The 13,563-nt window shown below is 33.5% G+C and overlaps 1 protein-coding gene across 1 annotated transcript in view; it reads right to left on the bottom strand.

Moving 5' to 3' along the window:
- The window catches only part of LOC113039052 (dymeclin-like), a 63,058-nt gene that overhangs the window by 22,103 nt on the left and 27,392 nt on the right, over positions 1-13,563 (bottom strand). Inside the window, exon 14 of the mRNA XM_026196924.1 lies at positions 6,219-6,324. Coding sequence (XP_026052709.1) covers positions 6,219-6,324 — 106 coding nt within the window. The remainder of the gene's footprint in view (positions 1-6,218; positions 6,325-13,563) is intronic.

The following is a 13,563-nucleotide window of genomic DNA, read 5'->3' as shown; positions in this document are numbered from 1 at the left end:
TTAAAATTACACAAAATAGAAGAAAAGAAAAGGAATATTAAAATAGAAATAGGAAAAGACAAAGAAAAGGAAAAAAAATTAAACCAAAACAAATGAAAAAGAAAAGAAAAAAAGAATGAAATGGTAAAGGAAAAAGTAAAGAAAAGAAAAAGAAAAGAAAAATAGATGAAAATAAAATAAAAAAAGTAAATTAAACTAGATAAATGTCAAGAAAGAAAAAAAGACAGACAGACAGAAAGAAAGCAAGAAATAATTAAAATTAAAAATTAAAAGAAAAAAAACGAGAAAAAAAGATTTAAAAAATGAAGAAAAAAGAAAATAGGGAAAGTAAAGAAAAAAACAAACAAAAAGAAGACAACAATGTTTTTGGTATTAAAGCTGAGATATTGGAAAAATAATGACTGTTTCCTGAAAACCCTGTATCAAGTGCAGAGGGCTCGAAATACTTCTGGCCTTAAAACTAGGGAAGAGTTGCACCAAACAAAATACATTCATTAAAATACAAAAATGGAAAGAACGGAAGATTTTCAGATTTATTTCAATGGTCTGAATGTTGAGTTTGCAGTCCGGATGAAAGCCCCCGCTCTGGGTCACGTTCCTCACACCTTCTCCTACCAACACACAGAGAAAATTCCTGCCCCGCTTCCCATGACGACCCCCTACAGGTCAGAAAAGATCCGCGGACGCAGCAGTCGGGAATATTAACGGGGTGGGAGACCGTCGCCACCGTTAATAACCGAACTTAGTAGATACTTCTGAAGACAGGATCAGACCAGACCTGGAAATACTCCTCTAGTTTCACCACGAACAGGTCGCAGGTCTGTTCAATCAGGTAAACGACATCGCTTCGTGACATTTAGTGTAAAATTTGGGCCGTGAAGCAAAGCCAGTGAAAAAAGCTCTGGGGAACCAGATCAAACCACAACTTAGAAAGACGCTGGAGGTGTCTAGACAGAAACAGGGAGTGATAATTAGACGAGAAGAACGTAGGAGTGAATTAGGGATGAGAGGATCTGCTCTACAGTACAGACTAATGAGATCACACACACACACACACACACACACACACACACAGAAAGAGAGGGGAATTCAGGTCAGATGTTAATGTGTGAACAACCTGACTGTGTGGAAAGGCAGACGGATTTTTAACAAATCTTACGCATAAAAACACACACACACACACACACACACACACACACACACACACACACTCACACCTTCTTCAGACTCGAAGCGCTGCAGAAACTCATTTAAGGCTTTTCTAATCATCTCCACAGACAAGAATGAAAGCTGTTCTTTAGAACTTTCTATTCATTACTCAATCACAGTTTCCACAAAATATTGGGCAGCACAACTGTTACCAACATTAATAATAATAATAATAATAATAATAATAATAATAAAGGTTTCTTGAGCTGCAAACCTGTATATCAGAATGATTTCTGAAGGATCATGTGACACTGAAGACAGGAGTAATGATGCTGAAAATGCAGCTTTGATCACTGGAATAAATTTCATTTTACTATATATTCATAGAGAAAACATTTATTCTAAATTGTTATAATATTGCAAAATTGTATCTGTATTTTTGATCAATTCAATGCAGCCTTTGTGAGCAGAAGAGGCACTAATAATCTTATTGAACTCAAAGTTTCGAATGGTAATGAATAATTGAATCAAGACAATACAGAGTCAGAGAAACTGGGATAATAGCGTTAAAAAACTAAAACCATCAAAAGTTTTGTTGAAATAAAATAGAAGGTTAAATAAAATAAAATAAAACTAAATATTTAAAAAATTTAACTTATTTTATTTTAGCTGACTGCCAAGGCAACATTTCTCATTTCCATTCCATTCAACTAAAATAAAAAAATAAAAAATAAAAAACTATATAGGCATTAAAAAAAAAGAAACCAAACCTTATGAAATGACAAAAACACACATCATCAGTAAAACATTTTATTTAAATCAAAATGAAAATGAAAAATAAAACAAAAATCTAAATAAAAACACTCAAATATAATGGCTTCTCAATGATGCTGAAAGAGCAGTGAAGGGAACGATGGTTTGGAAATAGAAATCAGGTGTGTGTGCATCGAGAAACAGACAGAAAGGAACAGGAAGTGCACATGCATCCAGTTCCAGACAGTGATTAGTCATCCAGTGAGAGAGATGTCTGTGTGCAAACATGCATGAGTGTGTGTGTGTGTGTGTGTGGTCTAATGATCAGCTAATGACTGTGATGTCAGTACTGTCTGAGCCAGAAAGAGGCAAACTCACATCTCCATGGTTACAAGCCCTTACGCTCTCAAACAGAGGTCAGGGGGCAAAGGTCACGCAGCCGAGAGAAACAAGAACGGTTGGCATGGCAACACTCAGGTAAATCACAGTCTTCAAGGTGAATCAGACGCTCTGCAGAAACAAAGTGAATCTTTTGGTGCTTGGCTGAGATCTGAACACGACTCGTCTGATTTACATTAACCCGGGGTGATGCATTATGATCAGCTGCATTACATACTGCCGTTCTCAGCGTCGCCCGTCTGTAAACACTCAAGAGCCTTCAAACGACAATCATGAGGAGACAGATGGAGAGGGAGAGAGGAGCAGAAAGACGGTTTCTGACCTGTATTAAGATACGGAGACATCCCATAATCACGCGCCAGCAGACTGATTCTCTTTGTACAGATCACAATTATTAGAAATAAAAGCAAAACTAAAACTATTAAAAAATATATTTAAACTAATATTAAAATATATTTAAATGAAATGAAATTAATTGAAACTTCAGCTAGTAGCCATTGCAACGTTTCACATGTCCAGTAAAATTATTAAATTTAATTAAAATGAATATTAAAAAAATAATTCAAAATTTAAAAATTTACAATACAAATACAAATTAATTAATATTAATTTAAATAAAATAACTAATGAAAACAATAATAGTATTTCAATTATAAAGCTCAATAATAACTAAAACAACGATACAGATATACAAAGATATGAAACTAAAATAGTTAAAACAAATGTTAAAATAAAATAATTTAGCCTAATTGCCAGGGCAATGTTTCACATTTTCACTTAGGTTAAAATATAATAAAACTTCTAAATTTTATTTACTAATTCAGAAGATTAATAAAAACTGTAATAATATCGTAATGCTACTATAATAACACTGGTAGAGAAGTGTGAAAGATCCCAGCACATCACTGAGACCCAGAGGAACGTGACGAAACGCCACATATGTGCTGCAATCCTAATTAACACTGAGAGCCATTAAAAATGTGCAAACACATCTAACACACATCATTAAATATGTGGTGCACAGAAATGATGTCACGTGGGTTTGTGTGTTCATTACAAATCACAGCTTATAACTCGCTTCGATTTACCACATGCTGCAAATACTGAGCGACTCGGATACAGATAAATACCCAGAACAATTGTACCAGGAACTTTTCTTCCCAGGAACTATCTCCCCCCCGCGATAAGAGTAATATTTTGAAAATGATCTGAATAAATGGTGGTTGAAATCACAATGCTGCGAAAAGTCCCTAGTTCCTGGGTAAAGTTCCTGCGGTGGAAACGCGGTTATAGTGAATGAATCTAGAGCTGATGTGTGCATATCGACTGGTTTATGTTTCTGAAAGCAGCTGATCCAGAGCTGGCGATATCCGTGTCATCAGATGCTATAAAAGCTCTGTATGTACAGACACACATCTTCATCTGTTTCCATAGAATGAAGGAAATCCCATGATGATAACAGTGACAGCAGACGAAAACAGTGTGTGCGCCAATGTCGTCTCTCTTATAAGATATGACAGTGGAAAGGCTTACAAAATCAAATGTAGTCTAAACTGGTGCTTGATAACGTCAGTTTAGGACATCCTTCCCATAAAAGTCTGAGAAACGAAGCCCCCCCCAGAGCTGGAGCTCAATCAGGGTCTGGGAAAACTGGCAATGCACAGGCCTCTTAAAGCTGCTGCTGGGATAATGTCCTCACAGAGTCTGCTTTACACAACAACAACAACAACAACTCAAAAAAAACACACAGCACACAATCAAATTGCTTCCATAAGTGCAATAATGACACTTGAAAACACCCAGTGCCATGTGCATTTAATGGAACAATGAATGCACAGCTATTTAATCACTTTATTTTGTCTGTAAAATATAAATAAAAAAATAAAACATAAAATATAAAATAAAATATAGATAGATAGATAGATTACTAACCATTTAAATAAATACTAATCTCACTCAAATAACTTATGAACACCATCAGAGCTGATGGCATATAAAAAATACATGAATAGCAATAATTAAATTAATAATAAATATATATATATATTCTTTTCACACACACACGAACAATTATATATAATTTAAATAATATAAATAACCTTTTTAAATTAAATAGAGTTCATGCTAATAAATTACTTTAACTTCTATTATTGTTGTTGCTGTTATTACTATTATTAACTTATCATGATAACTATAGTTTATCATTATTTATTATTATTTATTTAAATAACTACTAATTTAACTCTAACTTACAAATGATTCAGAGCTTGCGATGTCATATTAACAATAAACAAATTATTGTAATTGATTAGTATGAATTGTACTCTTTTAAATAACTTAGATGCATTATTATTTATTATAGTATTTATTAAAATGTCTAATATTTTACTACAATGAATTGTAATTTAAGAACTTCTGAACGATTCAAGATGGCATACAGATGCTAAATCAAATGACTCTATGTGTTGAAATATGCTCCCAAAAACCAAGAATAAAGCTTGTAAACGAGGACCGCAGTGCCCTGTTTGTTTTCTGTGGGTAGGTCGTGCAGTGTCATCACTGAGTGGAAGTGCGGTGGAAACTGCTGGAAGAGGGAGTGAAGATATTCAGACTGAGAGAGAGACAGATGGACAGACGAAGAGGAGTAGATGTGAAAGGAAGGAGAGAGAGACACAAAGCAGGGGTGCGGGGCTTAATCAGGACAGCAGACAGAAGTCTGACCCATCCAGACACACAGCAGACATCTGCAAGGCTCCGGCCTCAGGCTGTTTGTGGTGCAAACACACACACACACACACACACGTCCTTTACATCCCTATTGTCCCACACCCCCCACCCCCTCTCTAGGGAGCATCAGAGCAGGTTGGCTGCTGCCCTCTAGGGTCAAACCCACTGACCTAAATGACCTGCACAAACAGCCCCTCCCCCTTTCCTCTAAGCCCCGCCCTCCCTTTATGTCTACAGTGTGTCTTTATGTCTAGAAGGACTGTCTGCTGTCTGGAGACACACACACATTTGGGCATGTCTTTATGCAGATGTAGCTGTTTATACCTGATATTAACATCTGATGATCCAATCACAAGCCGAGGCCAGGCATGCATGTATCGACGGGGCTCCCAATTTTAATAAAAGAATATAGACACACACACAAATATTTTCATTTTTATATCTATTTTTTTAATTAATCATGTTCAATCCTACTCATTTAAAATAATTCTACTTATTAACTACTACTTTTACTCAATAACTTCTGAATGGCACAAGTATTAGGTGCTTTAAGTGTACAGTAGTACATAGTAAACCACTATACTAATTCATTCATTCATTCAATAATAATTTGCATTTATATTTATTCATTTAGCAGATGCTTTTATCCAAAGCGACTTACAAATGAGGATAAATGAAACAACCAAACCAACAAGAGAGCAATAATATGTGCTGTGACAAGTCACAATAATAATGATGTATCAATAATAACCAGGAAATGCATAATGAGGGACTTTTAATTATAAACAAGGCAAAATGCTCTTATTTTGAAAAATCATTAATTTATTAATAAACTATGCACTCTTACAACCATCTAAAAACATATTTCAATACTAACACTGTAAAGTCAACATTATCATAATTTATCAACAGTGAATCATAAGTAATTTCTTTTTTTTGATTGCAAACTGTTTGTGAAACAAGGAGCCTGTAGGATGTGCAATGGTGGTTTCATTTTCTTTTCAATAAATGATAGAAATTTGACATTTATTCACCATATAAAGTTGTATCGCAACTTCAAATCTCCAATTTTAAATTAAGATTCTTGTTACACTATTTAGGACTTTAAAAACAAAACATTCTGAAAACAAACTAAGTGAAGAGTTTGTGAATCAGTGAATTGACTCTCACTGATTTAAGGATTGACTCACATAGTCGGGCAGAACGGTGGTGTCGTCTGCTCCCAGAGGCCCACGCAAGGACTGGGTCGCCTGCTCCAGAACTTTATTGTGCTTCTTTGACAGCAGAGCAAACAAACTGAGAGAGAAAGACAGACAGAGAGAGAGAGTTAGAACCACAAAGCCTTTCTTGAAATCTTTTCGCGTCGTCTGTCACAGGATCAGCAAGAAATCAAAACAGCGTGTCACAGTGATGAACGACGCTGTCGCAGCACTGCTGAGTTTATTGTTCCTCACAGATTTTCACACGTATAAGATCGTAATCCACACATCTGGCAACGAGAGCAAGAGTGTAATAAACTGCATTCAAAGGCATCGCAGTCGATGCTGCACTTGCTGTTCAGAAATATGTTAAGATATCTTGTTTTGGCAAAAATTCTAACGCAGAATGACATGCATCCTTCCAGAAGGCAATCCCACAATGCATTGTGTTGAGATATGAGAAAGATGACAGACAAAACCATAGAAGTTTTAAAAATGAAATACTATTTTTTTGTGCAATTAAAAACTAATATATATATATATATATATATATATATATATATATATATATATATATATATATATATATATATATATATATATTAGTTTTTAATTGCACAAAAAAATAGTATTTCATTTTTAAAACTTCTATGGTTTTGTCTGTCATCTTTCTCATATAATATATATATTATTATTTTTATTTTTTTGCTATCTTCAATTTTATTTCATTTTTAGTTTTTATATATTATTTTTAAGTAAAATCTTGCTATCTTCAATTTTATTTCAGTTTTAGTTTTTATATATTTCCAGTTAATAATGGAAATAAATAAATAAATATAAATATAAATATATATATATATATATATATATATATATATATATATATATATATATATATATATATATATATATAATTTTTTTTTTAATTACATTTTTTATACCGTGTTCCAAATTATTATGCAAGTGACACATAAATAGGATTTCGGTACAGTAAAGAGTCAGATTTTTGTTTTTTTTGTTTTTAACACCATTTCAGTTAAGTGATATCAGTGTCAGACTGGTTTGGTCAATAATTTGCCAAGTCTTCTGAGGTAAATGGAAACCCTACTTAAAGAGGTTGTTCCACATTATTAAGCAAGTCACTGTTCTCATGAAACATGTTGAGGAAGAAAGATCTTGCTGAAGATGAAAAGTATGAAACAATGCAATGTCTTGCAGAAGGCATTAAAACAAAAAATCTAAAAAAAAAGAATAAAACACCACAAACAAAGATCTGACTCTTTACTGTACCAAAATCCTATTGATATGTCACTTACATAACAGGTGTCACAGGATCCATGATGGCTATAACAGTCACTCAGGCCATTCACAAGCTTCTGTAACTCTGCTCTGGTTTCAGAGCTCTTTTAATGAAGCTTAGGTCGGTACAGGGTGTAATTTGGGTCAGAGTTTCCTCTCAGGTCTGGGCATGAGGGCTGGATCTGAAAAACCTCCGGACTTGAGTTTCTCTAGGAAGTTTTTCATATTCAACTTGACAGAAAAATGGGTCACATTTTAGAAAAAAAGACTAGGACAACATGAATTACAGAAGCACTTCTGCCTGGGTCTGAGAGTTCAAATAAACAACAGAAAGCAGGCTAAAAGTTTCCTACAACTCAAACTGTTTATATGATTTCATTTAATCAAAAGTCTCAGTCACTAAGTTACCTAATTCTAATACAGCCTGAGATTAACCACTGTTGTTATAGTTAAATAAAACAAACTACTCTTTTTAAATATATATTCGCTTACATTTTTTTTAAAAAGCAAACGCAAAAAAAAAAAAAAAAAAAAATTTAAAGTAAAAAAATCAAAACACAACAATAACAACAACAACAACAACAACAACAACAACAAAAAACAATTAGGAATGTTGGCTTGGCAAATAAATGAAATAATTTTGAGTTCAAGTACTAAAAGTACTAAAATTATTAAAAATAAAAGCTGTATAATTTAGCCCAAATAAAAAAATAGAAAAAGCACAATAAAATTACAGAAAAAAAGATAAAAAAAGAAAAGCTGAACATTTAAAAACAAAAGCGATTTTAAAATAATAACAAATACTATAATAAATAATAAAAAGACTATAGTAGTAGTAATAGTAGTAGTAGTAATTCAATTTTATTTCTGCATGTAAGGCTATCTACAAAACGGAGTTAATACAATACAAGAGTTACATAAACACAAAATAAAAACCAAGCAAACAAAAATATAGCAATAATAATAAAAAATATGAACATGATAAAAATTCCAAAAATCTTTTCTGGTAAAATCCTACTAAAGAATGAGTGTACTTCATTAAAAAGTTTTCTACTGCATTAAAACCAGGACAGTTCACGTATTTTCCAGTATTTAAGGAATTACAAGCACCACTTTCCCATTGACTGTGTTGCAGTGCATTCTGGGATTGTCAGATGCTGTCAAGATAGCCAGCTTACTAGGTCATCATATTAAAAGTCACAAATCATACTCACATGCATACATATACCCACATTAACACCTTCCTGACCTGGTAAGTGTGTGTGATAATAGCCAGGCTGAGATGAGCCAATCAGAGGCCTTGTATGTTAAAGGCAGAGTTAAACATGAATCATGGGTAATGAGTTCCCTCACAACGGTGACCTTCAAATCCTTCTCTTCTGCCTGAATGAGTGTGTGTGTGCGCATGTGTGTGTGTGAGTGGAAGACAATGGAAGTGCTGCACGTGTGGTGTGATGGAGAGCAGCAGGGATGATGGGAAGGATTTATGCGTCTCATACTGATGACCTCATCAATCACTAAAGGACGGCACATGCTTTGAGCTCTAACCGTATGAAGCTGTCATATAACACACACACACAGGTGTGTGTATGTATATATATATATATATATATGATACATATGTATTACTAAATATAAATAAAATTAATATGACAAAATAAATAAATACATGCATACATGCATAAATGTTTTCTTTAACTGAAACAAAGCTTAAATTAAATAACATCTAAATATTGGATAAAAACTTAAAATTAAATCACTTGAACACAAATTGTTGAGAAATGTTGGATTGGCAACATTAAGTTAAAGTAAAATGACCAAAAGTAAAATATAAATGAAAACTGAAGGTAATTAAAAATATAAATAAATGCCACAATTGTATATAAACAACTGGATTTTATAAACTGTAATTTAGGAAAGTTTAGTAAAGCTTTAGTAATTTGATTAAGTGTGTTTTAATATATATATAATTTTTTAAATGTCAATTTATATTTATACTAGTATAATAAGTGTTTTTTTATTCTAATATTATTATTTTTAAGTTTATTTATACAACAAACTAAATAAAAATCTTAAATACAGAGATTTTTGTATTTTACTTTATTTCTATTCACACACACACACACACACACACACACTTCCGATAGGGCATTCTAGGTTTTTTTTTCTCTGAGCTCTTTTCACCTTTTTTATCCTGAAAATTGTGCATCCGATCACTTGGTAAAGCACAACACCACACATCCTCAGAAACACACAGGATTTGAGGAATCATTCATGCGCAAACACTACAGTTTAAAGTATACTCAACGCTAACAGCGCTGCTTGACTTAGCAAACACCACGCAAACAGGAAAACAAATCGGAACATAAATATTTTCATCCCGCTCTGCTCTTATTATCAACCGTTTCCTCTGAAGCAAACAAGCAGCCCACAAGCACAGACCAGAGAGTCCACGTCAAGCATCCCTGAGATTCTAGATTGATCTGTTTTTATTTCGGGGTTGAGATGTGTGCGGCAGACAGCGGCGCTCACAGAGTGTTTGTACCAAATGCCATGTCACTGTGACCTACTGAGAGAGTCAGAGCACATTAAATGCCCGCTGGCACACACACAGAACTATCTGTCCTTCTGCTCTGGGTTTTGATCTGTCTGATACACACACACACACTGTCTGGTACTTTCTGTCTAGCTAAATCTGTGTGTCTGTTACGGTCTGTCTGTTCACAGCCAGTTGAAGTGCTTCATTTGGTGTCTGTCGATTTCCCCGTCTCTTTCGGTCTGTCTGTCTGGAGCAGGTGGTGTTCTCGCTGTGCTAATGGGACGAGGCTGCACTTTGTTGACTCTTAAAGCCACTCAAAGCTAAAAATACCCAGTCTGTCTCTTCGAACGGGGTCTTTCAGTGCACCTGGGCTTTTAACACACACACACACACACACACACAGTGCTGCGGCTGATATATGCAAGTGAGCGTGGTTTGAGATGATCATGCTGTTGACAGATTTGCAGGTCTATCAGATCATGTGTGTGCGTGACTGACCGGGTTTTGGACAGAATCTTAGTAGTTCTGTTATATTGAGCAGCAATGGAAAAAGCTAAAGACACACACAGATTGAACAGACTTCAGGTTTACTCCACAACATCAGCCAATTCAATGATCAACATGCCAAGGACATTTCACACATCTTGTAAGACTTATATGCTGCTTATTAAGTCTTTTAAGTATTAAGTCATTTAGATGTGCCGAATTGAGCCCATTTAATTCTCAATATTGTAGTGCCAAAAAAAAAAAAAATCCTCTCAAAAACATATTAATGCAAAAAATAAACACTCCTACTACAACTAATAATAATAATATAAAATGAAATAATAATAAAAGAAAGTATTATTTTATAACATTTATTTAAATATTACATTAATAAAAATGATAATAATAATACTTCAATAATAATTATATTATCAGTAATTATTACAATATTGTCCAAAAATGGTCACATATAAATAAAACTATCAAATATATAACTAATATATAATGGTGGAAAATATAATGCTGCTTTAAACTTATATTAAATTATGCTCCAGTAAAATAATAATTTTATATTCAAAGGGTTTTAAAATAATACTAATTATTATTAATGAAAAATACTGCACTAATGGCAGTTTAAAATTAAGAGAAAATTCAGAAGTGAAATGTTTGGACAACTACAGTAATGGGAGTTTGAGGGAAAATGTGTTTAATTGTAATAAAGAATTTTTTAATTATTTAATATTTTAAAAAATTGTTTTACTGTAGCAAAAACACTTTAGAGGTTGAATAACTCCTTTAAGAATCCAAGCTTATAAAGTCAGAGAATGACAACATTTTGGCATCTAAAGGAAACTCTCAAGTTCTCTCTGTGTGTGTGTGTGTGTGTGTGTGTGTGTGTGTGTGTGTGTGTGTGTGTGTGTGTGTGTGTGTGTGTGTGTGTGTGTGTGTGTGTTTCTCATCTTATCCTGTGGTTTTGCGCTTTTATGGACAACGGCCATTCCAGCATCAACATCCCATGACACACATTGAACAAGAAATACATCCCCACACACACACACACACATATACACACACACGCACACACGCACGCACACACATACGCAGCCTATGATCTGTGTGGTCCAAGTCCAACTCATCTAATGAAGAACTGGCCTCATAACTCTAAATACTTCCTGTCCGCACAGGAAGCAGAATCCTCTGGGCAGCCTGGAGCTATTAAAGTCTTTCAATACCGAACTTTTACAGACACAGAGGCTTCAAAGAGAAACACACAGTGTTCTTACTCATTTCTGAAGCAGCTGGGTGCTATCGACACCCACCACAGGAAACACATAAACATAAGACGGAAAAACAATATCCTTAAAGCCGCTCTCAATGGAACAGAGTGCGGTTTTACAGCAACTTGTTCTTTTAGCACAAAACATGCATTCATTCACTGAAAGAAGAACTTCTACAATAATACCTGATGCACTGCTTTGACTATCAGAGTCAGATTAGCAGATTATTATAACTGATGGCTTTAATCTATTAATTTAAAACATTATATCCATTATGAATAATGTGTATTATAAGCTAATCAATAAGAGTTAATATTGTAAAAAAAAAACATTTCTGTTCATTGAAATAAATCTGAAATTAAGTCAAATCTCACATACTTATATGATTATAGAGATCTAAAAAAATGCTAAACATTTTTTTTTGTAGCTTGAAATTAATTTTTACTAGAAAATGAATAAAATATATATATTTTATGTGACCTTGATGTACTAAAAGAGAAATAAAAGTAATAAGAACTATATACTTAAAAATAACGTGCAGCTTGGTGTTCTTTAATGTACTGTACATTCGTGTAATATCCATTAGATATAAAAACATAAAAATAATTATAATGTGTATTATAAGGGGTTGTGAATAAGGATTATTATAGTTAACTATTAAAACACTTCTGTCATTTGAAATAAAGGTGAAATTAAATAATATCTAGATATTAATTAAAATAAAAATAAGGATTAAAATAGTAAAATGACTTACTAGTAAAACATTTTTACTGAACTAAAAAAATAATTAAACCTAAATAGTATTTTAAAAAATAATGAAAATGAAAAAACACTTAAAAAAACTAAAATTAAACAAAAAAAAAAAATTATATATATATATATATATATGTGTGTGTGTATTTTTTTTCAAAATATCAATAAAACTAATTGCACTATATTTTATGTATAATTTTTTTCTATTCTTAGCTGTTTTAAATTCATTTTTAACCTTTTAAATCAGATTGTAAATGATTTTCAAAGTTTTTAAATTCCTTGTTTTATTCTTGATTTTTTTTCCTTTTATGTAAAGAACTTTGAATAAATCATTGTATATGAAATGTGTTATATAAATAAACTTGCCTTGCCTGATAAAACAAGGCAGGCTTTCTTTGCAATTAATAAACTGCCTAAAAGCAGTTTTAACAACAAACCCGACCACAGAACACGGTACATACACCATCATGAGCGTCTGGTTTGCTTTAAAAGTGTGTAATGTCATAGGAAACAATGCCTGATGATTGACATTAGCCCATGCAGCAGAACTGCAGCTCCACCCGTAAATAAAATCGGAGAAAATAGCATAATTGTTCAATTTAGCCACCATAAACACTGACCTTTGCCTACTCGCAAAACTGTCGCTTGGCACGCACAGCCATGCTAACTTATGAGCTAACCGCTAACACCGCCGGTGTGCCACAGCTCTACAAAACAGCTTTAAAAGGAAGCTCTGCGCTGCCACTATAATGTACAATTAGTGCGCTTGGCCCCACATTCCCCCGTCATTAGCAAAGTTGCTACGGGCATTTATGTAAACGCTATGTGTTGCTACCGCGGGTGAGCATTATCTCGCTGCCAATACCCCTGCCCTCCGCCAAGCATGCTGAAAGAGAAGGAACAAATCAAATTAAATGCTGACACTGCTGGAGAAAATATGGCTGACATTTCAGAAGAACGTGCCATAATGCTGTTTTAGTGC

The sequence above is a fragment of the Carassius auratus genome, chromosome 21, assembly GCF_003368295.1.
Source record: "Carassius auratus strain Wakin chromosome 21, ASM336829v1, whole genome shotgun sequence".
Taxonomy (NCBI): domain Eukaryota; kingdom Metazoa; phylum Chordata; class Actinopteri; order Cypriniformes; family Cyprinidae; genus Carassius; species Carassius auratus.
The sequence above is the reverse complement of the archived record's forward strand: the minus strand, read 5'-3'. Positions and strand labels throughout refer to the sequence as shown.